This window comes from Leuresthes tenuis, unplaced genomic scaffold (assembly GCF_036924035.1).
Source record: "Leuresthes tenuis unplaced genomic scaffold, fLeuTen1.0.hap1 SCAF_17, whole genome shotgun sequence".
In the NCBI taxonomy this organism is placed as follows: Eukaryota; Metazoa; Chordata; class Actinopteri; order Atheriniformes; family Atherinopsidae; genus Leuresthes; species Leuresthes tenuis.
Window position 1 is genome coordinate 19,541,989 of NW_027325371.1, and position 27,403 is coordinate 19,569,391.

Below are 27,403 nucleotides of genomic sequence, written 5' to 3' on the forward strand. Positions count from 1 at the left end.
AAAGCCTGAACACTGATTCTGCTTCACGGTGTGAGTCAGTGTGAGATCAGTGCATCACAGAACATCCCCGCAGTTCACACTGAGGAGGCGCGGTGAAGGCACACCGTACATTTGGTATAGATCATTTTGCTCAGCTGGCAACACTCCAGATGAATGTACAGCAGTGGTCTTGTTGTGTTTAAAAGAAAATAATAGCTGCGATATTTTACTTACTGTCGGACATCATGGCCTGCTGCAGGCTGGAGGAGTCAAACAGAGCACAGTGCTGCCACCTGGTGCATACTTAACACAACAGCATGAGCCGAATGGAGGAATGGCTTTTTTTGTTCTTTTTTGGTTGTCACTGACCTATGAATCTTTCAAACGTGAAAAAAGGTCAACTTTGAACCCAAAAAAGACAACTTTGTAAAGAACCAATTTTATATTATGGCATTTGGCACATTGTCCATAGCAGCTTGTTGCAAAGACACAGCATTTGTTATTTTCTTCAGTTGCATCTATAAAAAACACTGAAAAATACTATCTTATAGTCTTACAGGCATAAAATAGTGTTTTCGTACCAACATGGTGATTCCCTAAGAGCTATCAGCTGAAAACTTGGCATATCTCAGCGTGGTGTGCAGTGTGTCCTTAAATACAAACTTTTACAGTAGATTAAAAGTGTCTGAAGTGTCGTCGGTGACAGTTCTCCAACATGTTCTTACGTTTCTACAGAGGTGAGGAAGAAGTCACCCAGAAGAACAACGCTCTGAAGCAGATCAGGGAGCAGCAGGCCCAGCTGTCTGAGCTGCAGGAGGACCTCGAGTCAGAGAAACAGGCAAGGAACAAGGCCGAGAAACTCAAGAGGGACTTGAGTGAAGAGCTCGAGGCCCTCAAGACTGAACTGGAGGATACCCTCGATACAACAGCCGCCCAGCAGGAGCTCAGGTGCCGTACTCCTAATATCTCTCACTCTTATCGTAGATGGTGGGCTCTTTGTAGACCGTGTCACTGTTTTTTGCAGGACCAAGCGTGAACAGGAGGTTGCAGAGCTGAAGAAAACCATTGACGAGGAGACCAAAAACCACGAGGCTCAGATCCAGGAGATGCGGCAGAGGCACGCGACTTCCTTAGAGGAGCTGTCAGAACAGCTCGAGCAGGCCAAGAGGGTACAAGACCATTCCAGCCAGAACAGTCTAATGTCACAGCTTTACGAAATCCACCGAAGAGAAGTGAGCAGTACTTTATTGTTCAATAAGAGATATGTTTGATGTTTTTATTTAGTTCAAGGCTAACCTGGAAAAGACCAAGCAGAGCCAGGAGAGTGCCAACAAGGAGCTGACCAGTGAAGTGAAAAGCCTGCAGCAGGCGAAGACCGAGTCAGAACACAAGAGGAAGAAGCTGGAGGCTCAGCTGCAGGAGTTCATGGCCCGGGTCACAGAGGGCGAGAGGGCCAAGGGAGAACTGGCCGAACGCACACACAAGCTGCAGGTAATAAACAAAAAGTAGCTATCATGAGCCTAAAGTTGACTTTACTGGTTATAAAAACACATACAAGGTTAATTTGATTTAATTTCTCAACACTAATCTGGTTTGATCGTGTCCATACAGACCGAGTTGGATAATGTTTCGGCCCTGCTGGAAGATGCAGAGAGGAAGGGGATCAAGATGGCCAAAGATGTCGCCGGATTAGAGAGTCAGCTGCAAGACACACAGGTGACCTCAGTACTTCTGAGGAGTAATAATCAAACTATTTATTCACGATTCCTATTGTTTAAACTAACTGGATCCACATTAATTTTCATTTAGGAGCTGCTCCAGGAGGAGACCCGTCAGAAACTAAACCTGAGCAGCCGTAATCGCCAGTTGGAAGAGGAGAAAAACTCTCTGCAAGAGCAGCAGGAGGAGGACGAGGAGGCCCGCAAGAATCTGGAGAAGCAGCTGTTGACCCTACAGGCTCAGGTGGGACATGAGACCTCAGGTGTATGAAATGATGTTTTGCTCCGTTTCATTCTGGCTCTGACGGTGTGTGTTTGTAGCTCTCTGAAAGCAAGAAGAAGCTTGAAGATGACGTTGGGACAATAGAGGGCCTGGAGGAGGTGAAGAAGAAACTGCAGAAGGATCTGGAGCTGTCCAGCCAGCGTCTGGAAGAGAAGTCGACTGCCTTCGAGAAGATGGAGAAGACAAAGACGCGTCTGCAGCAGGAGCTGGATGATCTAACTGTTGACTTGGATCATCAGAGACAGATCGTCTCCAACCTGGAGAAGAAGCAGAAGAAGTTTGACCAGGTTAGAATGCTTTTTACTGGAGGCATTCTTCTGGGGTCTGTATATGTATTCTGTTTTTGTGGAAATTTGCTTTTGGTGGAGTAAGTTTGCCGATTTAAACTGTACTCTTTCTTTTTTTTTTAAATGTTTACGGATGTTTTAAGACAATTAATAAACATACATTTCCCTAAATATCAATGTGCAACCTCCTCTGTAGATGCTGGCTGAGGAGAAGAGCATCTCAGCTCGCTATGCTGAGGAGCGTGACCGTGCCGAAGCTGAGGCCAGAGAGAAGGAGACCAAAGCTCTGTCCCTGACCAGAGCCCTGGACGAGGCACTGGAGGCCAAAGAGGAACTGGAGAGGGTTAACAAGCAGCTCCGTGCTGAAATGGAAGATCTGATGAGCTCAAAGGACGACGTGGGCAAGAATGTGAGGGTCACAATGCTGTAGTCACGTTTAAGGTTTCAGAAGAGCAACTTTTCCCACATTCCCATTCTTTTGTCATTCACCCTCTCTGCCGACTCTTCCCTATCTGTCAGGTACACGAGCTGGAGAAGTCAAAGCGCACTCTGGAGCAGCAGCTGGAGGAGATGAGGACTCAGCTGGAGGAGCTGGAGGACGAGCTGCAGGCCACAGAGGACGCCAAGCTGCGCCTGGAGGTCAACATGCAGGCCATGAAGGCTCAGTATGAGAGGGACCTTCAGGGCCGGGACGACCAGAACGATGAGAAGAAAAGAGCTCTGGTCAAACAGGTGCAAAATGAAACCTAGTATTTCGTTTAGTCAAACTCCGCTGGAAGAAACCGCTCATCCCACCTGCACCTTTCCACACCTTCCAGTCTGCAGACTTGTAATGGCTCATTCTTCCAGGTGCGAGAAATGGAGGCCGAGTTGGAGGATGAGAGGAAGCAGAGAGGTTTGGCTGTAGCTGCTAAAAAGAAGCTGGAGATGGACTTGAAGGATATAGAGGGCCACATAGAAGGAGCCAACAAGGCTCGGGACGAGGCCATCAAACAACTGCGCAAGTTACAGGTCTGCGTTTTATTCACGTTTAATTAAGTTACAGCTGCTGTTTTATTCTCCATTTACAGCATTATTTCCCTCCTTCAGGCCCAAATGAAAGACTATCAGAGGGAGTTGGAGGACACCCGGGCTTCTAGAGACGATATTTTCGCCCTATCTAAGGAGAATGAGAAGAAACTCAAGAGTCTGGAGGCTGAGATCGTGCAGCTGCACGAGGTCGGGGGCAGCCTGATGTTCAGGCACTTTCTGACGTCTGCTCGGTTGATTTTGTGGTTTTTGCACACAGTAGGAAGTGCTAAAGACCTTTTTCTGCTCTACAGGACCTGGCAGCATCTGAGAGAGGTCGGCGCCACGCCGAGCAAGAGCGGGACGAGCTGCAGGATGAAATCTCAAACAGCACCTCTGGAAAGTCAGTTTACCAACCTGGGCACAGAGTCTGCGTTGACAGATGTTTCTCCTTTCAGCACATTAAAGGGCCTGTTTTCATTTGTTGAGAGTGGGGTCATGAGCACTGACCTGAGTCCCTGTTATTATTTAGATGTTTCCTTCACCTCTGAAAGGGTCACAGGTGTTCTACATCCAAATGTTTAGATTCAAAAGAAGTCTGCACACATTTTTAACCTTTACCAAGCTGATTGGTTTAAGAAAGCAAAACATATTCATCCATCTAGAATTTCTGTTAGTATTGGCTTCCCAAACATTTCTTCTTCTTCAGTAGGCTCAGTTCTGCTTTGTTACATTTATTCTATACCCACATTGCTCTTTTATGATACAAACAGTTTTTTTAACCACTTTCTGAACAAACGAAGCAGCCTCTCTGTTTCACCGCAGCTCAGTGACTGCGGGAGGAGCAGCACAACAACTGAAGCCAATGGGATTGAGAGAGAGAGGAAAATTAAGGCATTTTTGTTGCCTCTAACGGAGCAAAAATGAGTGAAAACTCAATGGAAGCAGAAAGTTTCTTGCAACTAATTGAAAAAAAAAGAGTTTTTATTTGGTTTCAGTCTTTAAATCATTTCATGTAATTAAGGACTTGTGACATCATACAGGTGACACTGAGTTCAAATTTGTGACATTTTCATTCTAATGTGTTCAAGACAACTTGTCTTCTTTGTGTGTTAGATCTGCTCTGATGGACGAGAAGAGGCGGCTGGAAGCTCGCATCGCCCAGCTGGAGGAGGAGCTGGAGGAGGAGCAGGGCAACATGGAGCTGCTCAACGACCGCTTCAGAAAGACAACCCTGCAGGTGTGACGACGCCTTGGTTCGGCTTCATTCTCCTCAGTTATTGTTCCACTAAAATCATCTCTTGTGATTTGTAAGGATTTTAGTTAGCTTGTGAGTCCCTCTTGGTTCTATGATATAAACGCAGCCCTCTCTCTGTGTTCTGACCCCCCCCACCCCCCCCCCACCCCCCCCCCCCCCCCCACCCCACTTTCAGGTGGACACCCTTACAACAGACTTGAGCGCGGAGCGCAGCACAGCGCAGAAGAGCGAAAACGCTCGCCAGCAATTGGAGCGTCAAAACAAGGAGCTGCGGGCCAAGCTGGGCGAGCTGGAGGGTTCTGTGAAGAGCAGGTTCAAAGCCTCCATCACTGCTCTGGAAGCCAAGCTCGCACAGCTGGAGGAACAGCTGGAGCAGGAGGCCAGGTGGGAAGGAATGACACTGAACAGCGTTCCTATTGGATCACTTTATATCAGTTCAAACCATGAAACAAAATCTGCTTTCTCCTGAAGGGAGCGAGCAGCAGCCAACAAGATTGTGAGAAGGACCGAGAAGAAGCTAAAAGAAGTCTGCATGCAGGTGGAGGACGAGCGTCGCCATGCCGATCAGTTTAAAGAGCAGGTACGTCTGTTGCATTTAAAAGAGATGTGCAAATGATTCGGTATGCGTGTTTTCTAAGTCTGTCTGACTTGTGTTTGTGTAAAGGTGGAGAAGGCTAACTCTCGTATGAAGCAGCTGAAGCGGCAGCTGGAGGAGGCCGAGGAGGAGGCCACAAGGGCCAATGCCTCGCGCAGGAAGCTGCAGAGAGAGTTGGATGACGCCACCGAGGCCAGCGAGGGCCTGAGCCGGGAGGTTCACACGCTCAAGAACCGCCTCAGGTGCAGAGCAGGGCACAGAACAATCCACTGTCTGCGTATTTCACACGTACAGAAAGCTATGTTCAGGGAGATACATCTTAACTGAATGTGATGGAGACCTGAGCAGCAAACATTTGTCTCTTGGTGACTGAGTGGTTACTGCTTACCTTTTTGTTTCTGCTCGAGGTGTCAGAACCCTCGCTTTACCTCCGCTGCTCTTCCTCCCGCAGGCGTGGCGGCCCCATCAGCTTCTCCTCCAGCCGCTCGGGCAGACGTCCGTTGCAGGTGGAGGGAACTTCCTTGGACCTTCTCTCCGACGACGACCTGGAAAACAAGATTACAGACAACAACGCCAATGAGACCCCAGCTCCCCAGCCGGAGTAGAGGAGCAGAAGCCTCAACCTTTGCTCTCCCATCTACGCGTCGCTCAGCCCCCATGGTCACGCCCAGACTCTATTCGCTTAAAATAAGGACCCTGAATTTAGCACCAAGTCCTGTTTGAGTAGACCCTTCTCTCCAAATTACACGCAGCACAATCTAAACCACAACACCCCGTATTACTCTCCTCACCTCTCAACCTTAACAGACACCAGCAGTTGGACCCCCAACGCCCCACCTAAGTTTGGGGGCAGCACTTCTCTGCCTTACCGCTCTGTCGAGCTGCAGGGCTGTATGAAAGCAACAGGCTTGGAGCGTAGACGCTTCAGTAACACCCCCAAATCCCTGCACATATTAGAAATAAAGTGCCCCCGCTCATAAAGCTGTGAGTGCACATGTGTCTGGGTGATGATTATGGTTAGCTGTGTAAAAGGCTTCCAAACGCTACAACAATAGCACTGCGATGTTTGAAAGAAACTAATTGTGATAAACAAGCTTCTGAAATGATTTTTTTCATCTGTCTACAATATCCTGTTGTGCATCGGTTTAATTACGTTAGTTAAACTGTAACTGAATAGTATTTTATGGTTTTGCTTGCATATGAATCCACAGATGTGACTGTAAGCTGCCTGGTTGCTTTTCCGACCAGCGTTGGTTCATCAAATGCTCGACAGTGGGTCAATGTTGACTTGTAATTATTTGGTGTGAGTGCTAAAAGCAGCAGTCGCGCTCCTCTTCTCCTGCTTATTTCTTCTTCTTCTTCTTCTGTGCCTTTTTTGCTCACTCGAATCTGAAAACCCATTTACGCCACATATATTGTTCATATATTGAACCGTGCATAATTTCATTGAAGGTATTTTCATAAAGAAGAGATCATATATTTGCATATTTGATGAAATATCGGTGGAAACCTGACGCTCTATGAAATGTATGTCTTCCTCCAGCTTTTATGTCACCATGATGATTGATATGTCAGCAGTATGGGATTCTTAGTAGATGGGTGCTATGACTTTTTCTTATTGATAACTTTTGTACTTTTTGAGTTATTAAGAGTTAAAAATGATCCAATAGACATCCACTGTATTTATATCTCTGCTATTGTATACAATACAAACTCCATTCGTGTTTCAAAAAGCTCAGTATTGCACACTGATCCTGTGTACCAATGCCCATTATTCTGACATGTACAGTGTAGGCGTCACTAGGAGTTATATAATGCATTAAAGTCTATGGAGCCCAGTTCTCTCCAAATAGGTTTATTCATGATGTCGTCCATGTTTTGGCTGGAAGAAATCTGCACGAGCGCAGTAACATTTTTGGCTTTTTACCAAAGATACAGTGCCATGACACAAGACACGTTTCAAGTCTTTTTCTACATATCAGACCAGGGAGGTTACAGCACTGTCAGTGCAGCCAATGAAGAGGAGCTGAGATTTCATCAGAACGCTTGCTGCAGCATTTTGGATCAGCCTGCAACATCTCAGAGAGCTATATACCTGACAAAGTTCTCATTAAGTGCAGGTATACAATGGGCTGTATTTATAAAGCATGGTTTAGTCTAATTGGCCACATAGAGCGCTTTCACGTGACTAGTCACATTCACACACACACATACAGCACCTCTTAGTCTATATGGTGTCAGAGGATATGCAATGTATGACTCACAGATTCAGGAACAATCGTGTGTCATCTGCGGGGAATTGTTGATGAGCAGCACAAAACTCATCCCGATCCGGTGAGAAACTAATGAGGCTTAAGAAGATTCAGGGAAAAAAAGCTGAAAGTTTGCTTTAGGTTTGAAACTTTTAGATAAGAGTTGAAATGAACTGAGAGGGTTAGGCTTGGAATGACACTACAGTGTTAAAGATTAGGGAAGCGTTTCCCAGATTCCTTTCATGAGTTGGTAGCACTTCCACCAAAAAAGATTTCCCCTGTAAACTTTTCAGATGGTTTTTTTGGAGACCAAAAAAATGTAGTGATATTTGGTCCACATCTGGCCCACATAACATTTGCCGGTGCCAAACGTAGTCCATATTAGGCCCAAATGTACCTACAATCTGGGCTGTGCATTGGGTCCCACGCAATTAAACCATCTAATTGTGTCGAGACTTCATTTTCAGAAAAAGTTGGAGAATTCTTTTTAAAATGGTATAAAAACAAACCACTTTCACTCAACACAGTCAGCTGCTGTATCCTGTAATGTAAGCGGAAACTGTATTACACAAAAATGAGGCCGTACATCCACACTGTACAGAACATCGCTGAGTTCTCTGGACACAAACTCATCTCATATGGACGGAATGACAGTGGACATGTGTTCTGTGGTCACATGAGTCCACGTTTCAACTACTTTTGTGAAAATGAAAAGTCAAAGATGAGAAAGATCACCCAGGTTGTTACAATCGGAAGGTGTAAAAGCCTGCATCTTTGATGGTATGAGGATGCATCAGTCTCCGTGATATGGATGACACGCATTGTCCCAAAGGTACTATTAATACAGAGGCGTATATTGGAATTTTTGAGAGACATATGCTTCCATCGAGGTGACATCTTTTCCCAGGAGGTAAGTGTTCATTTCAACAGGACAATACCAGACCTCATTCTGCAGAAGAAGTGCTTCATACACACAGAGAGGGTGTGTTTGACTGATCTACCTGCAGTTCAATTCTGTCTCCTGTTAAAAAAAAATGTATGGAGCATCATGAAGAGGAGAATCAGACAACAACAAACACAGATTGTTGGGCAGCTGGAATATTGTATTCAGTATGTATGGACACAGATTTCTATGGTACAACTCCAGCAGTGTGCTACCCTCTCTCCATCCCTCCCTCCCTCCCTCTTCCCAATTGATTAAAAGCTGTCATTAAAGGGAAATATGTTGTATCCTGACTTTTTTTTTAAGTGTTTGTGGCATCAGATTCCAGATATGATAATATCACTTCCATAGTAATTAATACAGTACCGCAGCAACTGAGGATATATCGATAAAGACCAAGAGAATAGACAGACTATGCATCAGCTGTTTCCTACTTTCTCCAAAACAACAAGCAGAGTGAGTGTGTTATGTGCTCTGTCAGAGAGGAGATAAGGTGTCTAATGCGCCGAGTTGTGGAAACAACTTCTGTAATCCTTTATCATGTGACTCATAGTAATAATCAGTCCATAATGAAGAGAGACGTCTGCCGTGCAGAGACACAGAGAAGCAGAGCAGCTCAGCCATTCAATCAATAGACCTTCACTGACTTTCACCTTCACACTCTTTGGTAAGTGCCTGCATGGCCTTCATGTTGTTTTGGGAAAGTTGGGAGTGACGTTTTAACTCCAAGGGGGGGGGGATTAACGCTTGTTTGTTTCTATGATTAAATGTGTAGGTTAGAGTCAGTATAAATGAGTTTATTCCACGGGGATGTTACTTGTGAGATGTTTGCGTTGTGATGCCACGCAGCAAAGCTTCTATAAATAGGCCAGAGGTGATAGCTGAGTGGAAATCAGTAATTATCATCCATTTGTCGGTTTGAGTGACTAAAACCAATCAGCAACGGTGTACGCGATTAATTGTTGGGTTCAGCAAAGTGCCCTGCACTGCTCTGACTTTCATTCATTCCACAAAATATTCAAATGCAAATGAGCTGGTGAGTCAGAGCCCCGGGAGCTGTCCCATAAATACGGACTCAGACCATCCTCTTCTCCTGCAGGGCCCCACAGAGGCGATCCTGCTGAGCGGGAGAGAAGCCAGAAAAGTTCTTTTTTCTTTTTGGAGAGAAGGGTTCCACATCGTATGATGTCTGTTGTGGGCGCTCAGCCTTTCATCAAACCAATGCAGTCCTCAACGTCAGTTTCGCCCGGAATCCAACGGAGACACACACTCCCCGCGAGCGAGGTCCGACCGCTCAACACGCAAGATGCCACGAGCGTCTTTGAAATCGAGCGAGAGGGTAAGTAAGCCACCTTACAGGTCAGATATTACAATCGGCTACACTGGAGCCCAATCCGCTTTCAAGTTGTGTTGATTGAAACGAGGATTTACGCCCGCCGCGTGAAACACTTCTGGCATTGCAGATTCCAATTTTCATGTTAACAGTAGTCACTTTCTAGCCTTCCTTTGAATGACCTGTTAAAAATTATGTCGAATGTCTTCTCCATGGGCTAAATTCATTCATATGTTTTCTGAGAGCTGTGCGGCGCCTTGACTGTGCGCGTAAAATGGGTGCCAAATCATAATTGCGCACGAGCCAATGTCTCTCCCTCTGTCTCCTTCAGCGTTTATCTCAGTGTCAGGTGAGTGTCCCCTCCACCTGGATGAGGTGCGTCACTTCCTCACACTGTGCCCGGAGCTGTCTATGGGCTGGTTTGAGGAGGGTCGACTGGTGGCTTTTATCATCGGCTCTCTCTGGGACCAGGACAAACTCACTGCTGTAAGACAGTTTGTCCACCGTCCACATTTCCAAATGATAAGAGTTAAAGATAAAAAGCGACCTCTGAACACTTTTTTTTCATGTTTTTTTAGGAAGCGCTGACCCTCCACAAGCCCTGCGGCTCCACCGTCCATATCCACGTCTTGGCTGTCCACCGCACCTTCAGGCAGCAGGGCAAAGGCCCCATTCTGATGTGGCGCTACCTGCAGTACCTCCGCTGCCTGCCCAACGTGCGCCGCGCGATGCTGATGTGCGAGGACTTCCTCATTCCCTTTTACCGCAAGTCGGGCTTCAAGGTGCTGGGCCGCTGCGCCATCACCGTTGGCAGCCTGACCTTCACCGAGATGTGGTACCCAATCAGCGGCCACGCCTACATGCGCCGCAACAGTGAAGCAATCCGTTTCCCGCAACATCCCTTAACTCTGCCACTTACAAAGACTGATGAGCAAGTTGATGTATGACTTAGTGATTTTGTATTTTGTATTTTTTACTGAAATCAGGCTGTTTGGAGTCAAAAAGGAAGGGAAAGACACCTGTTCTCTGTAGGATCCCTCAAGGTTTGTTTTTTTCGGTTCTGAGTGGCTGAATATTCTTTTTTTTCTCAGAGCTCTGACCTGAATCCCATTAACTAATGTTGTGTGAAATCTTTCACTGTGTACAATAAACAAGAATGTACTAGACTGTATTGTTAAGTGTCACGTGTAATCAGTGTTGAACTCTTAAAACCATGTTTTATTTGTGGTAGAGCTATTGTTGTACAGTAAGCTGTTTCCTGCTTAACACCTTTCAGTGCTTCCCACACTATTGACTGACGTCAATAACCAAGCTTCAGCCGCTCAACAACAGCTCCTCCAGCTCTATTAGGGGGCTTTAGCTGCTGGAAGCGTCGGGGGATTTAGACCCGCTCATCACTTAGCCTGCAGAGCCAATGACCTTTCTTAAACCTGTATGTTCACAGTGGAGTTTGGCTAGTTTGGACAGGCGTTTCTGTTGTGAAGCCAGACTTTGTTCATTTTGTTCTGAAGTTTGTTTCTGTTACAGTCACAAATATCAATAAAATGTTTTATACTGTTTTTTAAGATGAAAATGTATGTTTTTTTATTTGATTTGATTTACTCCAGTTGAAGACGTTACACCTACTTTTTGCAAAAAAAAGGCAAAATGTAGATTAATCAAATAATTAGAGTATTTCAAGTGCACATGAAATCAAAGGACTACCACTGGTTTTCTTAAAATGCCTCATTACCACTGGTAAAATATGGAGTTCTCCATTTCATTGTATATTTTATTGATATCATTATCTTCTGCGGTTTTTCTCCTGAACGCTCCTCCGGAGTAACACAGGCCGACAAGTGGGAAGCCTTGTACTCTTGAATGGAGCTTTAATCCATGACACAGTCACCGACTCAGGTCTAATCCGGTCTAACTTTACAAGGTGAGCAGCTCTGGCTCCTATGAAGGACAGCCTGGAGAGTTTATGATCTCCTCAAAGAAAAGGACCCAGAACTCCAGTTTGCACAAGCACATTTACCAGCAAGTATCCACGGTTCCTCCGACATAATCAAAGCTTTTTGGTGTGAAACGTGTAAAGCACCAGAATCAGTATAAAGCACCAGAATCAGTGCATCATTGTTCCCTGTGTTTTTACGCTCACTGTGCGCGTTGGACCCCACAGAGCAAACCTGCCAGGGGTCTTTTTGTGAGGTCCTCACTTTGAATTTCATATTCTAAGACTTGGCTCAGGGCGGAATATTCATCATGTGTTTAGGTGCTTCTAACAGCTTGGTTTTCGATCCACAGATTTGTGTAAAATGCAGGGAAAACACACAGCAAGTTGGAAGTTCTGAAAAAAAATCTATATATCCGATCATACCTTCTAACACAGAGAAATGTGCAGGATGAAGACGGCTTGCAGCACTACAAGTTTCTGATGCAGCCAGCTTTGCACACTTGGCTGTCAAGTTCATGTAGTGAATTTGCTTAGCTCAGGTTAAGGTATTCTGAGATACAAAGAAGGCCACTTGTGCACCTTGTTTTAGGTTCTATCAGAGCTGTGATGAGTATGTATGTAATTTCCTGCGTGTTTATCATGATAACTCATTTCTAGAAGCAATAATGAACAGCCTAACTGACCCAGGAACAGGTCTGTCACAATGTGTGAATTTCACCACAAGATCATCGTGGCCAAAAGCATTAAAGTTTATATCACAAAATCAATAGAAAACTTGTGAGAATATATTGCTTTCAGATGAACTGGTTGTTTTCTTTTAAGTTTTTATAGCTTTTTTGGCAGCTGAACGGCGCTCAAACATAAGAAGGAACTTTAAAACTTGTGGCAAAATAAGTTTGCAAAAATGCTTTGATTTTATCAGCTGAGATCAAATCAACACATCTTCATTCATGTGCTATCAATGTTTCATTCTTTTGATATCATAATAATCATGTGTATCGCTGCACCCCCACCCAGAACATTGTCTTTTTCTTTTCTTTTTTTTTAATCACAGAATTATTCTTTTCAAGATATAGAGCTCAATGAGTTTGTGTGTTTTAAACACTATTTGATATGTTGTTGGCCCAGTTGCTCAGGAGGCCACGTCATCACTATTAATGGTGTAATTCACAGACTAAAGTACAGATGCCCATCGTTTTGAGCCATCAGCACTGCGGCCTAGAATTACAACGATAATAATCAAGCAAAACAAAAAGGAGAAGCCAATTTTTGCATCACTCAAGCGATAGTCCAGTCAAAGCAGATGTGCCATTTGTGCCCCTTTGTGGTGTATGTGTTGCTTTTTATAGCAAAGGCTGGTTCCACACCAGCACGTTCTTCATTACATCATCGCTAGAAAAAGAAATAAAGTTTGACTGCAGCCCCTTTGTGGTCAAAGAAGAGAAAGAACAAGCAGAGACAGATGTGAGGCTAACAGAACACACAGTTTGTCATCCAACTAAGATGACCCGACCATCAGGTGACATCTTTCAACCCCCCCTTCTGGACGCAGGGTGGTGCCACCTCAGCCTCTAGACAGGCTCATGTGTGGTAATCCCACAAGGTCCTTTCAGTCACCGGGTAATCTGGCAGGCAGACATCCCAGCACGGAGGCCGCACACTCCCACATCAGGGTAATTTACTGTAAACTCAACTGTGGGGTCAGACTGGTTCATCAAGACACAGTGGATATCACACAACAAACCTTTTCTAAAAGAAATAGGTATTTAAAGCCTTACAAATGACTTTCTATAGAGCTCATTTGCTGGCGGTCTTCATATGCAGCATGTTTCAGGTGTCTGCATTTCCACAGAAAGTCCTTGCTACTTTGCCCTTAACCTTAAGTCATCACACGTTTGTGGGCCATATCTAATCTGTGTACTAATCCATCGTTTCAAAGTGTATGACTCGCCTCACTTTACAAGCTGTGGATGGCAATTTTGCATTAAGATAAGTGTTTACAGCTGCAGAGGACGATCCACTGTTGTTCCATCACAGAGCGGACACCCACTCAAATTGATTCTAACAACAAGACTGAGAGTTCACAGCTTGCTTGTGGTGACAATTGAGAAGTGCTGCTGCTGCGGTGGGAAAAGTCAGGGACCACAAAAGTAAATATAAAGTTCCAGGACAACCCATCAGATCCATAGTACAACGCCCTGCCTACAGCCATGCTGTTGCTATAGTTTGGTATTTAGTATTTGTTAAATATTCTCAACAAAAAAAAAACTCATGCAAAGCTTTTGATATATTTAATATGTACTTCATTGATTTGACTTCACAGTGCTGAGAAAACAATTTACCATTAAAATAATAAGATTCCCTTACTCTTTCCCCTATTTTTAAAATCTTTTTTTCTTTTATTTTTACAGCAGACCAAAGGTTTTACTATTATAAAACAGAGCCACCCGAACAAAACCAGTTTCTTAAACTTTTCAAAATATCCATCCATCCATCCATCATCTACCGCTTATCCGGGGGTCGGGTCGCGGGGGCAGCTGCTTTAACAGAGAAACCCAGACGTCAAATGTCATATTTTCAAAATACGTGTGTAAGAATATGTTTGGTTTTTTTTCTGCACATATCAGCTGTGTAGCATCGGGGACTTTTTGTCTTAGAAGCGGAAGTTGAAGTACGACGGAGCGTTGCTATCGTCGGTGGAGGCTGCAGGAAGCAACAGGAGCCCAGTGGTGATGTCCTTCCTGCACCGATTCATGGCCTGCTTGTATGATATCTTCTCTTTAGTGATGGGATCTAGCAGCTCTTTCATGTGGGAAGCCTCATCCTGCAGTTGATTTGCTGTAGTCTTGTCAATCAGATTGTTGGCGAGAGCCTGTTGAATGGTTTGGCGGCCTGGTGTATTGGGATCCACCATCCCGCCGGTCAGGTACTGCACCTCCATGTACCTCATGGCGTTTTCTGTGGGGACGTAGCCTTTTTGTGCTGCCTGTCCCACCGCAAGACGCTCTTTGGTCACAGGATCCTCTACTCCGGTGAATGCTTTCTGGGCACTCAGGAGCTTGTACATTTGATTCGAGTCGATGAGATTGTGCTCGACTGCCTTGTGGATAGACAGTTTGTCCTTTTTGCCGAGATCAACAATCCCTCCGGAGGCTGCTTGTGCCTCCAGCAGCCTCAGAGCTGTCTCGGTGTCGATGAGTTTGCGCGTCAGCGCACTTCTCACCGACATGCGGCTTTCTGTGGTGGTGTCAAACACGCCTGAGATTGGAAAATGCTCCTCGTTTGTTAGAACATGGAGGTTGTTCGAGCTGCCACCGTGATAAGAGTTGAGGTTGGTGTTGGAGGACCTCAGGGACGTCGGCATGGATTTCAAAGGAGAGGTTGGCGCAGTTTTGGTGGGAGATCTTGGTGAAGGAATGTAGGGCTTTTTCACTTCCCCTGCAACAAGGAGGGCAAACTCAGAAATGGAAATTTTCCCCTCCTTGTAGCGGATCACGTCGTACTGAGTCAGGTGGCCCGCCTTCAGGGCATCCTTGACTGAGTACTGCTTCCCACTTTTTCGATCCTGAAAAACTGTGGTATCCCCATCTGGACCAGTGGAAGAGATCTCCTCCCAGTCACACTCCAGCTGCGACAGTTGAAGGTAGTTGTTTCGATCGATGAGTCCTTGCAAGTAAGCATCATAGGGAGACATGTCTTTGCCGGTTTCTGGATCCAGGATGGTGATCTTGGTTGAGAGATTTGTCTCTCTGGTTTGTGTTTCAGAGTGATCCTCCTTCTGAATGCTGTTCTGCAGCTCAGTGATGAGCGTGTCTTTCTGGTGGATTTTGTCCTTCTCATTCAGGATAGCTTTCTCCAGCTGCCGGATCTCAGAGGTTGCCTTTAGGCTTTTCTGCCGTGCCAGTTGGCTCCTCTCACTCATCAGTTTGGACTGCTGCTGGAAGCTAACGCTAATGGTTTGTCTTTCAGAATCTATTGTTTTGAGCTGTTTGAGGAGATCCTCCTTCTCCCTTTGCAGAGCATCTCTGTTTGAAATGAGAGACATCTCCTCCTGAGACGTCGCAGACTTTGACGTCTGCAGAAGGTTCATCTTGACGTTTATGTTCCGAATGTTGTCTTCCTGGTCTAGCCTGAGATTTTTCTCATGCAAAACGAGCTCTCTAAAATGTTCCCTCTCAGATTCCACTGCTGGGTCTTTCTCTACGCGAACGACTTCTCTGTAAATAACCTTCTCAATCGACTTCTCTTTCTGCAAAATGTCCAACTTGAGCTTGAGGTTTCGAACTTCTCTCTCTAGACGATTGATGCTGGTAGTTTCAGTCTCCAAGTTGGCACGAATGCCATCGGTGAGGTTTTCGAGCTTAGGGTCCCTCTCCACTTTCAGGACCTCCTCGATGATGATTTTTTCCTCAACGGGCGAGGGAGCGTTCTCCAGTTCAAGAATGCGAGATTTGATCTGCCTGAGCTCTGACTCCACTTGGATCTTCTTCTGGCGATCATCCATCTGAGCCAGGTTACTTTCTTTTTCTTGAACCAGAGCTCTGAGCTGTCGGACTTCTAATTCGAGTTTTCGACGCAATTTAATTTCATCATCCAAGGACCTGTTTAATTTCTCATGCTCCAGGATCTGCTTGGGGTCCTTCTGAAGACGCACCACCTCCTGCATTACGATCTTCTCCTCTGGCTTCTGCCTCTCAAGCGATATGTACTGGTTCTGGAGCTCGAAGAGATGCTCCTCCACACTGCGGCGTTGCTGAATCTCTTCTCTTACATCCCTTCGAAGCCTGTCAGCCTCTTTCTCCAAGAGAGGATCATTCTCATACTTGATGACCTCTTTTGTCACGAGCTTTGTCTCCACTTTGGATTTTTCAGCTTTCAGTTCGTCTCTTTCCTTACGTAGGCGAGTAACCAGCTCGAGGGTGGTGTCGTAGTTGCCTTGCAGGCGGGTGACTTGGTTGCTGAGCCTTTGTAACTCCCTGATGACCTCGGGGCTCTTCTCTTCTTTGATCACCTCTTGAGTCACCTCTTGGTACTCCACTTTGGGCTTCTGAGTGCGCAGGGTAGTTAGAGTTGCCAACACCGTGTCGATCTCTTTCTCCGTGTCCGCTCGGTTCCGGCTCGTGTCATGGAGTATTTTCCTCAGACGCACCAGCTCTACCTCTGTCTCAGGGTCGACTCTGTAAATCTCTGTGATGACCTCCTTGACCTCGACTTGAGGCCTGAGCTTCTCCAGTTCTTTGTACCGCAGGTGAAGGGTGGTCAGGTCCTTCATCAGGATAACATTCTCATCTTTCTCCTCTTCCAGGGCCATTCTTACCCTTTTTGAATCCTCAAGCAGTTCTGGATCTTGGTGTACTTGTTTCACCACCTTGGTGACAATCTTGGGCTGGACGGTGGGGATGACCCTCTCTAAAGTGTTTATCTGGCTCCTCGTGCTAAAAATGCTGTCGTTGAGTAACCTGCACTGCAGCTCCTCCTCTGCGATATCAGTCTGAAACGTTAGAACAGACTTCAGCATTTCCGGATCCTTTTCAACTCTCACCACTTCCTTCTTAACAACCTTCTCCCTGATTTTCGGTTTTTGCTGAGCCAGAACCGTGAGCTCCGTTTTCACATGGACCGCCTCCGTATCTCTCGTCTCGAGCTCCAGCCGTATCCTCCGCATCTCGTCTCTGATCTTAGCCGCCTCTTTATCGAGCTGCGGGTCTCTCTCGTATTCAGTTAGCACTTTGGTCACCAGTTTTGGTTCAGTTTTGGTCAGTTCCAACTCCAGCTTGATGACCCTCTCATTGAAATCTTTGATCTCAGACTGGGTTCTTGACCTTTTCGATCCTTCATCCTGAATGAGCTTTTTCAGAGACCGGAGTTCCGTCTCCAGTTTTGGGTCCCGGTAATACTGCACCACCTCCTTCTCCTCCAGCCTCTCCACTCCTCTCCTGTTCTTCAGAGACACAAACCTCTGACGGTAAGTTTCCAGGTCTCTCTCAGTATGTGAGCGCCTGGAGACCTCCTCATTTAACTCCTTTTTCAGACCATCAGTTTCCACCAGGTCCTTCTTCTGACTCTGTAGCTGCAGCTGCTGACTGACAACCACCTGACTGACTTTGTCTTCATTCTGCACACAGAGAGAAAGGATGTTCAGAATCAATAAGGTTTGATACGGTAACTGCGAAATACAGCTGAGTAGAAAAATAGTCAAGAACATGGGTGGTGTTTTAGATCCATGATGTCATACCCTGGCCATTATGTTCTTTGCCATCTCCAGCTGACTGAGCCGCTGCTTGTTCTCCGCAGACACTTCAGAGAAGAGGTTCTGGATATCTTTCTCCTGCATAAGAAGGCAGAATCAGTTAAGCATTTCTAGATGGCAGAAAAAAAGAAAAATTTCTGCATAAATTTTTTTCATTTTCATCATTTCTGAGCCGTTTGGGGCAGTTGTATGAAAGCGTACCCTTCTCTCCACACTATCTGCCAGAGTTGAGGTTTGATCGTCTCTGTCATGGTCCTCATCATCATCAGGATTCAGAGTGCCACGGTAAGTGTTTGACTTCACCTCATATTCCTGAAAGGAATTAGATTTGAAAGATTAAATAGCTGGAAGAGCATACTTGATCTACTGTGAAAACGGCTTCTGGCAGGAAAGGAACTCACATGCAAAACAAACTGCAGATCGCGGGACAGATCCTTGATTCGGTCCAAATCATCAGACTTCTTCTTGATGTCCTCCACAACTTTCTACACAGGGGACATGATTAAAAAAAACAACTCATTACTAAAGCAGTATTACTCCACTATTCACTAATTGAAATACAACGTGACATGAAGTGTTTGATTAAATTTAGGGTTTTACATGTTTTGCCTTCTGTTTTCATTTATTTTTTGCACAACCTAATTTTTTTGGGGAGATCAGAGCGAGTACTGTGTGTAAAAAAAGAAATAAATAAAACATCCATTCACCTTCTGAGAGTTCTGCTTGGCTGTTATCTGAGCCACATCATCTGTAGCTTTACTCGTGTTATTTGGCAAATTGATCAAGAAAAAATCCAGTGACTGAGCAGAATTCTGGAAATCTTGAGTCTTATTGGCCGCTTGCTGTAAGAGAGCCAACCTGAAGCAAAGATATGAACATACATCTGTTACAAACACACAGAGACGTCATTTGAAATATTGCCTCATCTGTTTTTCTTTTTTTTCGCCCCCCCCTCACCTTTCCTGGAGTTGATTGTTGACATTCGTGTAACGGTTCTTCAGGTGTTTCACCTCATTCTCCTGGCGGCGGATGTCGGGGCAGAACTCGTTGAAATTCTGCTTCAGGGAGCTGCACGCTTGCTTCGTCAGGTCCATGTCTTTGCCCAATTTATTCAGCTCATCTTTCTTTGAGGCGGCGTCCTTTTGCATGACCTGGTTGACAACGTAATGGAAAAATCAGACAGATTAGAGAGATACAAAGGCACCTGGTCTTCTGCAGCCAGTTGTTTTTCTGCTTTCTAAAATACAACACCTGCAGTTTTCGGCTGCGGCTCTGAAGAGCGTTAGTTTCATCAAGAATGGCTCCATCTTTAGCGAGCTCCTTCTCAAACCCAGAAACGATACCATCCACTTTTTCTATCTGTTTCTCCAGGAACATGGAGGCTGTGGCTCTGCAGAAAGGAGACAAACAGGGGAGGTTACTCACAAAAAAAAAAGAACGCATCAGAAAGACGGTGCACATAAACATGCCATATTAAGAAATAAAAGAAACAGAATCTCACTTTTTATTATAAAGGTCAATAAGATGGTTAATGTCATCGATTTTGTTGTTGGCAGCAGTGAGTTTAACGGGCAGAGCGGACGCTGTGGGGCTCAGGGGTTTTTTGGACAAAATAGGATCCATCTCTCTTTGGATGGCAGACTTCTCAGACTCCAGCTTCCTGACGCTCCAAGTGGATTTCTGCAGGACAGGGACAATGTTTTAAAAAAGAAAAAGATGAAAAACTTCATTTAACCTTGGCCAAGTTCGTTTGATTGAAGCATGTCGCAGTTCACGTTCACCTCATGCTCCTGCACTCTCTTTGCCAGGTCTTGGGTGGGGTTGCGCTTATCCAGTGGGGTCCTCAGTCTGTTCAGGATTTCTTTTTCACTGTCATCCAGGGCTTTGTTGATCTTGTCTATTTCAGTGATGAGCTCTGCAGCTTTCTTATCCTCCGGAGCACTGTTCACAACAGCTGAGGAGGCAAAAATGGAAAAAAAACATCTAGTCTGAAAATGTAAAAGTCTCAGACAAGACTTTTAGAGTATGATAAGAAAAAAAAGATGAATATAAAATAAGTGTTTTCTTCTCACTTGAAGTCTGAGAACGAACCACCTCCACGATGGGGCTCTTCAGTGAGGCCGTCATTGTAGCTCTACGGTACTGGAGGTCTTTCAGCTTTCTGTCCAAGCTGAACACAAACAGACGCGCAACATTTATTCAAAATCCATCACATCAGTCAGGGCTTGGGCTTTTGTTTTCTGGATGAATCAACTTAAGAGACAACAAGAGAAAAAAACACTACAGCTTGTTCATCTTGTGTACCTGTTGACGGTCTCCAGGGCCTCGGGATCAGGTGGTGGGACCATGAAACATGCCCCCGGGAGGGTTTTGATCTTCCCGCTGCGTGTACAAAGCTCCCAGTTCGTGTTGTCAGAGTTGGATTTCAGGGTGAGTGTCTCACCACGTCTCAGTATGTCCTAAAACAGACCGAGAGGACAAGGAAGTAAAACATCTAAAACAGCTAAAGAGCATCTTTCTTAAATTTGTCTCACTTCTGATGACAAACATCGCCTCGATGACAAAGCGAAGGTCAGCCGATCGCCGCTGATGAGATCTTACCTCTTCATCTTCCCAGTCACACAGCGACACCGCAGTGGTGGGTGCAGTGGGCCGGGTTCTGCGTAACTTCAGAGGCACGATGTCGCTGCTGCTCTCCCTGAGGGCAGCCAGGCGCTGCTCGTTCCTCCTCATAGCCGGTTCATCTCCCTGCAGAAGGTATCGAAGTGACAGGAATTAAAAGTAATGTATTGGTGTTGGATTGCCTCACCAATACAGACTCACATAATCGCTCGTCACAGAGCAAGAGCAGCCGATCCCTTATTGGTTTGTGAATGTGTGACGAAGATTAAAACTGTAAATAGTCACATAAAGGCATTAAGAAAACACTGTCGTACCTCCAGAGCCAGCAGGACCTCCTGGTTGCTCCTGTTTTTCTGGGACGTTGGGTCCAGAGTGGAAGTGAGTCTCTCCAGGGACTCGGACAAAGTCTCTGCATCCAACTGGAACTGCATTGAACAAACACATCTCAACACGTTTGCTTCATCGGAATGATCGTTATTAGAGTGACTCAGTGACTGTGCTGAGGTGCCAACCTTCTTGTAGTTGTCAATGTTGTCCAGATGTGCTTCCTGTGCGATGCACAAGTTGAGGAAGGCTTGCCACTCTGCCTGCACTGCCTCCCTGTGTGTCTGTGAAAAACAATCAAACGCTTCTGCTCACTTACACGTTGTAACTAGCATGACAACACAAAAACTGCCATGACTAATCATTAATGAAAAGGAAGAGTCACGTTGATTTTGTATATGAACCTACATTTCCATACATATCTGTCCTCTATTTTGCTTTTATTTTGTCTGATGCACCATTATGTTGTTGAATTTTACTATAATACGATGTACTCCATGTTTGTTTGCATTTTTTATCTGATTACAGGATTTTCGTGTCTGTCCGCAGTGTATTTTAAAGGTGAGAATTACCTCATAAGGCCCTAGAGTTTTTCTAATCGCATTCGCATATGAAGCTTCCTTTCTGTTAGTTGTTGTGTTTTCAAATACAAATACTAACCGACGTACCTTTATGGTTGGGGTGCCGGGATGTTTCATTGCAACGAGTCGTTCCCCTTCCTCCTGCAGCAGGTTGACCTCGCGCTCATGTGCTAGCAGTCCGTTATTTTTGAAATTCTGTGCAGAAGCAAGAATACAGGATGAAAGAAAACAGTGTTATAGACACTTGGGAGACTATCAACCATAAACCATTTTGAAACCATCAAAGTACTATTTTTTCCAAAAATCCCCTTCAGCCTCCAATAATAGGATGCCACAATGAAATGTGCAATCAAAGATCAGTAGCCAGATGTGCCAATAATGCTGTGACCGCTCTGGTTCCTCACCTCATACTCCATGCGGACTCCTGGTGGGTTGACCATGCGATCGCTATAGTCTCTCTCAAGGACCCTCTCCTGCTGTCTCGACAGGTAGACCAGCTCCTTGCTGCAGCTCTGCATGTACTCGTACAGAGAGGCCAAGTGGTTGCGCCTGCGCTCGGAGCTCTCCTGCAAAACACATAGGATGCACGCGACATTTGAACACAACGCATGCAGCATGTGAAGTAAATGCTTGACAAGTGCAAACGGAACAAAAGAAAACCAAAAAAAAAGAACAACTACTTACAAAAAGTTCTGCATATTTCTCTTTGAGGGTGGCAAACTGCTCCTGAGAACAAAAAAGAGGAAGAAACTGGTGAAGGATTCCACCTTCGTGGCGTCCTGCGTCCACGTGTTGCTCTGGGATATTACCTTGGAGGTGGTAGTGCTGGGCTTCAGCAGGTCACTGTAGGCCTCGATCTCTTGGTGCAGAATGTTATGTTCTGCAATCTGCTTCTCCACGTCAGGCAGGTTGGGGCCATACGCATCCTTCTTTAACTGGCTCTGCAAAACACACCACACGACAGCAGATATATCCCATGTTTAGGCCTGGAAACGTCCTGCGAGTTAAAGCCAAGAATGAGCCCGAGCTTGTGGAGCAACTGACCAGTTTTTCATTGAGAAGAGGGCCCCAGTCGATTTTTTGTTTCACCGCTAAATCCTGCACCTGGTCGTACAGATCCCTGTAGATTGCACAGCCCGTGGCCCAGCGGTCGTGGAGGTTTTTCACACTGAGGACAGAGATAGGTCAAGCTTCAAGGGTGGGTGGAGAGCAGTGAAAGGGAACGTCAACGTGACAGTGTGTGGCGAGTATATGGAATGCGATGGAGTTTCAGGTGTGTTTCATGCGGACGTTTGTGTGTTTTTTCCCACTCCAGAAGTACACTTACTCTTTCTCTATCTCATTAGCCTGTGGGTGCGCCAGCCTCTTGGCTTTGTCCACATCTAAGAAAAGATCCTTCAGCAGCCCCTCGCCCTGTGCCAGGTTGTCTGAGTTCTCCGTCTGGTGGAGGAGCGGCTGAGCCTTCTTGTCTCGCTCCTTGTCCTACACAACAGCAGCAAGTGAAACATGATGAAACCTTTCGCATCTCCACATGTTTTGTAAAACTATACAGACTTGGTCTTAGTCTCCAGCTCTGGTGTGAGTGGGTTTCTTACCAAATTCAGCAGGTGCTCTGCTTGCAGGATGTTCTTCTCCACTTGATCCGCATTCTTCTGCATGCGAGCGATCAGCACAGCCAGGTCATTGGCCTGGCTCCTAGGTAGGAACGCACATGACACAACAATCAGAATCCTCCAATGGCAGACCTCCTGAGTCTTTAAAGACTTAAGGAAGAGCAAAGTAAGACCACACTCTTGCGATTGGCATCTACACACTCAAGAATGGCTCCTTTTCATTTCAAAGAAGAGGGTTTCTTTACTTCAGAGCTTTGGGTTTTCAGAAATCTCTGAATTAACGTAGCAACACCAGCATGACATTTTCAAAGGAATTATGAATCGCTGCAGAATGAATAAACTGCAGTGGCACAAGTTGGAAGGACAAGGATCTGAAATCTGTTGCGTTCAGCTTCTCAGCGGAGATCTGATGATAATCGTGACATTTAAAGAATGAAATGTTGCTAACACACACGATAACGTTGGGATAAAGTCCAACGTCGCTGAATGCAGACTGGCTTTTGAACAACCTGATTTTTCTTGCCTCATTTTCTTAGCCAGAATGGAAGACAAAAAAAAAACTAAAGATCAATCAGTTTGAATTAAGTATTTTTTCAACTGATAATATTGTTATTGGCAATGCTTTTGGTCAGGATGATCGCCTGGTGAAAAACAATCACTTATTGTACGAGCCATACTCTCTGTTGCAGTTATTTAATTTCCACCTGTGGATGTGGGATGTACAGTTCATTCATTTAACGCCAAAGTCTCGCTTAGATGCTTTAGATTTAACACCTTTGAAAACAATGTTACTAAAGAACTCTTTCAACAAAGATACTGTTGAAGGAAGGCACCCACGGACAGTGCAGACTAACAGGATTCCTTAACCTGCTCGGCAGAGTTCTTCACTCATCAGCGCCTCCAGCAGACCTGCTTGGATGCTCTGGCAGTTTATTCTACGTTGTCTGCTCCAATGAGACATAAAAAAAACAACTATTTAGAGTGACACACCCAGGTAAAGACCCTGGGGATACACTGTGTTGTGGAGGGAGTGTCCTCCTGTCTCCTCCCGTTAGCAGCTGTGGAATGTGTTTGGTGTGTGACACACACATTCCTGCTGAGAATACACACCCTGTGCCAGCGTCAGTTTGGGAAGCAGGTTTACGACAGGTGTAGTCACAAATTATGACTGTAGAAGGTAGACTGACGCTTTTTATTGTGGGTGGAATTTAACACTAAAGAGAGGTTACTAAGTAACTTTTCACTCCTATGCACTTATTGGTTGCTTTAGTTACTCGACACAAACAATAAACAAAATTAAGTCCACAAGAAGCTTATGAAACTCTGTCACAAACAAAGCTGAAGCCTTTAAATATTTCAACAGTTTATCACTTTGCATGCAGAAATCTGACATCTAGAATAAGCTTAAACACTTTGATTTGCCTAGAATATGTTCAATTGATGTACATTGCAACCGCATAACAATCACCCATTTAAAACTTAAAGCACATTTATCTGAACACTTGATAAGAGCCATATCAGAGCAGAGAGTTCACCTGCACTGACGTATTTCTACTGTACGAACTTTACTTTTTTTTTTTTAAAGAAAAAGGCTCTGATCATTTTTCTCCAACACGGACTGATTCATGGTGGCTCCAAAGCCAAAGCCACTGCCACAGCTCAGCCATTTCTTTAAAAAAAAAAAAAACGACCCGGACTATTCAACAACCGACTCCACTCGAGCTCAAGTGTCACCGTGCCGCTTAATGCCTGCCACTCCTTCAGTTTCACCGAGCACACACCCCATTGTGAAACAACACTAATGTTCAACAGTATGTGGCCCCCATGGTGACGGGCACCGCTGAGAGGACATAAACACCTGCTTGGAACCGGGCGGACCCATTTAGTCCACAAAGGGATGGTGACAAGGGTCAACTCTGCCTTCCACTCAGACAACCAGCTGTTGCAAAGCAAAGCGACGACATAAAGTCGCACTATAAAAAAATATGTGCGCTGGCTGATTAAACAGAGGCATATTAATGATGGCACACGGTTAGCCTATCAGCTTAAAGAGTTAGGAAACGGCACCATGTGGGTGTAACATCCCAGTAAACACTGATGATACACCCCTTGGGCAAAGATACAAGTAAATGTATCAGAGTTGTGAAAAGAAGAGATGAAGAGATGAAGAGGGAAAAGGTCGTGAAATATCGTGTTATGGGAGGGTGCGTTCGTCATCTGAAACTCCTCGGGCTCCTTCAGCTATTTATGAATGAGAACACATAGAGTTTTAACAGCCTGATCATCGTTGCCCGTGGCTGAGTTTTTTTTAAAAATTATTGTTCGGGAGAATAAAACAGTCAGGACGCAAACACAAATGGGATCATGATACACGCACATAGCTGGAAAGCTGAGGCCTTCAGATGGGAATAAAAAAATTAATTTGACAGGGAACAGAAGCACAGAACAATAAACACACACACACGCGCGCATAGGAAGTACTCACCTGCTTAGCTTCACAGGGTTTTTCTTTGACATCACGGGAGGCTGTTCGTGTAGTCTGAGTCCAGTTGCGTTTCCTTCCAGCGCCCTACTCTTTCCTCTGGAGGTGAACTTGAGGTGTACTTGAGGTGTCTCCCCCTCAGTTAAGGAGCGTCTCCCTGCCTCAGCTCCTCCCAGACCAACAGGTGTGTCACCAGTAAAAGCAGCTGAGGAGCAGACCGGGCGGACCTGTTCCACTCCACTGCCACTTCTGGCGCTGACTGCACATTTATGTATCTCTGTGCGTTTATTTATCTCTGTGCGTTTATTTATCTCTGTGCGTTTATTTATCCCTGCGCGTTTATTTATCCATGCGCGTTTATTTATCCATGTGCGTTTATTCGCGCAGTCTCACAGGCATCGGTTTTCTACACTGCCCTAATTTGACTTGAGTTTATCCGTGATTTCTGCACCATTCTGCATCACTTAAACATAAAAAAGGCCATAGACTCTGACTCTGTTGCAAAGTGGAAGTAGCGGGTCAATGTGAATCTTAATAAAGATTACAGCAAAGGAATGCGGAGCAACTTGTCACCTGAAGGCTGTCTACAGATGGGGAAAAAAATCGGAGTGACAAAAAATAACTAATTTGATCCTGCCGGGAGGAGTCATTTTTGCCTTTGTACTGTAAGGCGTCGGAATGCTGAAATACAAGTGGTTCAGTTTTCACAAAGGCGCCACTAATCGTTTGGCCTCACGGTGTGAGAGTGGTGGAGAGTGCTCTCTTCGTGGTATCAGTACTTATCAGACACACGCCCTGTGCACATTACACAGGAGTCAAGGTCTGGGGTGAGGAATGTCAAGTTCACCTGCAGTTAAAGGAGAGACGGGTGAAAAAAAGTAGTAATCACAAAGATGGAATGGAAGACAGCAGCATCTCGAATGGGAGTGTTTGTTCAAGAGCACAGCCGAGGTATGTGGAGTTTATCATAAAGCGGGTGGTGGGAGTTTAAAGCACTTCCGCTTACGGAAGAGAAACAATGTGACTTTCCTTTCCGCTTCGGTGCGAAGCAGTACGATCAGCATGCTGCCGCGTTTCATGCTTACAGAGGGTGTGAACCTCACACACCCTCCCTAAACCAACACCCACATACCTGCGAGCGGAGGGATTAAGGAGACGGACCAGAGAGGTCAGAGGTCATCACATCTGGCCCCAGGGTTCGTCCACAGCTGAGACAAAAGCTGACGGAGCCGAAATGTGAACAATACAATTCAGTTTATTCTCAGAGAGAGAACTCACCACGAAAGGTCATCTTAAGGTAGCCGAGACAATGGTCAAAGGTTTATAGTTTGAAGAGCAGGTTTAACACCTTTACAGGTGAGGTTTAACACTGCGCAAAAATACTTAGGTTCGATTATTTAGCAGTTTATCGCCTCCAAAAAGGTGACAAATACACCAAGTGGTCTTTGGAAACGTACAAAAAACAAACAAATAAAAATAATTATTTCTTTATTTCACTGAAACAAAGCTGGGTGTGTGTTGTTGTGGGCCTGAATGAAGACAAAAGGTGATTTAGCAGATAGCTCCGTGAATCACGGCCAATTTAGATAAATACTTCCAGTATCCAGAGGCTTAAAAGATAATTAAAGCGCGATTACAATTCAAAGCACCCAAATAATCCCGAGTGGGTTTGACAGAAGAAACGTGGCATTTTAGGTAAAGAAGAATAAACTTTAATTATGCACGTACTATAAAAGGCGCCATGTTCAATTATTCAATGAATGTTGCAGGCAGCAGACAGTTCCACAATTAGCTCATTTGTAATGTGATACATCAGGTTTTATTTTGTTAATATATATAAACAGATCACTTCCTTCCGTTTGGATTTTAGATCTACAGTAATTGGGATAAAGTGAGTCACTTTGGTTGATACAACCTCAGATGTTATGTGGGCGGTGTT

At 45.1% G+C, this 27,403-nt stretch overlaps 3 protein-coding genes across 4 annotated transcripts in view; 2 read left to right on the top strand and 1 right to left on the bottom strand.

Annotated features, from left to right (window-relative positions):
* Nucleotides 1-6,973, top strand: part of LOC140273640 (myosin-10) — a 52,809-nt gene extending 45,836 nt beyond the window's left edge. For both annotated transcript variants that reach the window (XM_072369262.1, XM_072369263.1), the window contains 16 exons: nt 715-927; nt 1,004-1,148; nt 1,264-1,470; nt 1,591-1,695; nt 1,789-1,941; nt 2,019-2,267; nt 2,464-2,676; nt 2,787-2,999; nt 3,117-3,278; nt 3,357-3,485; nt 3,590-3,678; nt 4,392-4,515; nt 4,709-4,917; nt 5,005-5,113; nt 5,198-5,370; nt 5,580-6,973. In XM_072369262.1, coding sequence (XP_072225363.1) covers nt 715-927; nt 1,004-1,148; nt 1,264-1,470; nt 1,591-1,695; nt 1,789-1,941; nt 2,019-2,267; nt 2,464-2,676; nt 2,787-2,999; nt 3,117-3,278; nt 3,357-3,485; nt 3,590-3,678; nt 4,392-4,515; nt 4,709-4,917; nt 5,005-5,113; nt 5,198-5,370; nt 5,580-5,733 — 2,647 coding nt within the window. In that variant the 3' untranslated portion in view covers nt 5,734-6,973. The remainder of the gene's footprint in view (nt 1-714; nt 928-1,003; nt 1,149-1,263; nt 1,471-1,590; nt 1,696-1,788; nt 1,942-2,018; nt 2,268-2,463; nt 2,677-2,786; nt 3,000-3,116; nt 3,279-3,356; nt 3,486-3,589; nt 3,679-4,391; nt 4,516-4,708; nt 4,918-5,004; nt 5,114-5,197; nt 5,371-5,579) is intronic.
* Nucleotides 6,974-9,295: 2,322 nt separating this feature from the next.
* Nucleotides 9,296-11,138, top strand: LOC140273068 (serotonin N-acetyltransferase-like). The gene is made up of 3 exons (XM_072368595.1): nt 9,296-9,662; nt 9,988-10,142; nt 10,235-11,138. Exons 1-3 carry the CDS (start codon nt 9,506-9,508, stop codon nt 10,601-10,603), a joined length of 681 nt encoding a protein of 226 aa, XP_072224696.1. The 5' UTR covers nt 9,296-9,505; the 3' UTR covers nt 10,604-11,138.
* Nucleotides 11,139-14,206: 3,068 nt separating this feature from the next.
* evplb (envoplakin b) lies at nt 14,207-25,504 on the bottom strand. The gene is made up of 22 exons (XM_072369261.1): nt 25,468-25,504; nt 22,965-23,064; nt 22,697-22,851; nt 22,414-22,537; nt 22,179-22,310; nt 22,054-22,095; nt 21,774-21,935; nt 21,457-21,564; nt 20,977-21,072; nt 20,779-20,889; nt 20,444-20,590; nt 20,147-20,301; nt 19,915-20,012; nt 19,624-19,796; nt 19,344-19,522; nt 19,094-19,232; nt 18,800-18,993; nt 18,550-18,700; nt 18,244-18,327; nt 18,044-18,154; nt 17,828-17,920; nt 14,207-17,707 (listed from the first exon to the last, which is right to left on the bottom strand). Exons 1-22 carry the CDS (start codon nt 25,497-25,499, stop codon nt 14,246-14,248), a joined length of 6,048 nt encoding a protein of 2,015 aa, XP_072225362.1. The 5' UTR covers nt 25,500-25,504; the 3' UTR covers nt 14,207-14,245.
* Nucleotides 25,505-27,403: the final 1,899 nt, after the last annotated feature.

Bases quoted from the DNA above. Each gene is read 5' to 3' on its own strand.
- LOC140273068 (XM_072368595.1), top strand. From the start codon at position 9,506: ATGATGTCTGTTGTGGGCGCTCAGCCTTTCATCAAACCAATGCAGTCC. The intron at 9,663-9,987 runs GTAAGTAAGCCA...TGTCTCCTTCAG, and splicing joins CTTTGAAATCGAGCGAGAGG to CGTTTATCTCAGTGTCAGGT. The intron at 10,143-10,234 runs GTAAGACAGTTT...ATGTTTTTTTAG, and splicing joins ACCAGGACAAACTCACTGCT to GAAGCGCTGACCCTCCACAA.
- evplb (XM_072369261.1), bottom strand. From the start codon at position 25,499: ATGTCAAAGAAAAACCCTGTGAAGCTAAGCAG. The intron at 20,591-20,778 runs GTACGACAGTGT...TACCTTCTGCAG, and splicing joins AGGTCCTGCTGGCTCTGGAG to GGAGATGAACCGGCTATGAG. The intron at 17,921-18,043 runs GTACGCTTTCAT...CTTCTTATGCAG, and splicing joins CAGATAGTGTGGAGAGAAGG to GAGAAAGATATCCAGAACCT.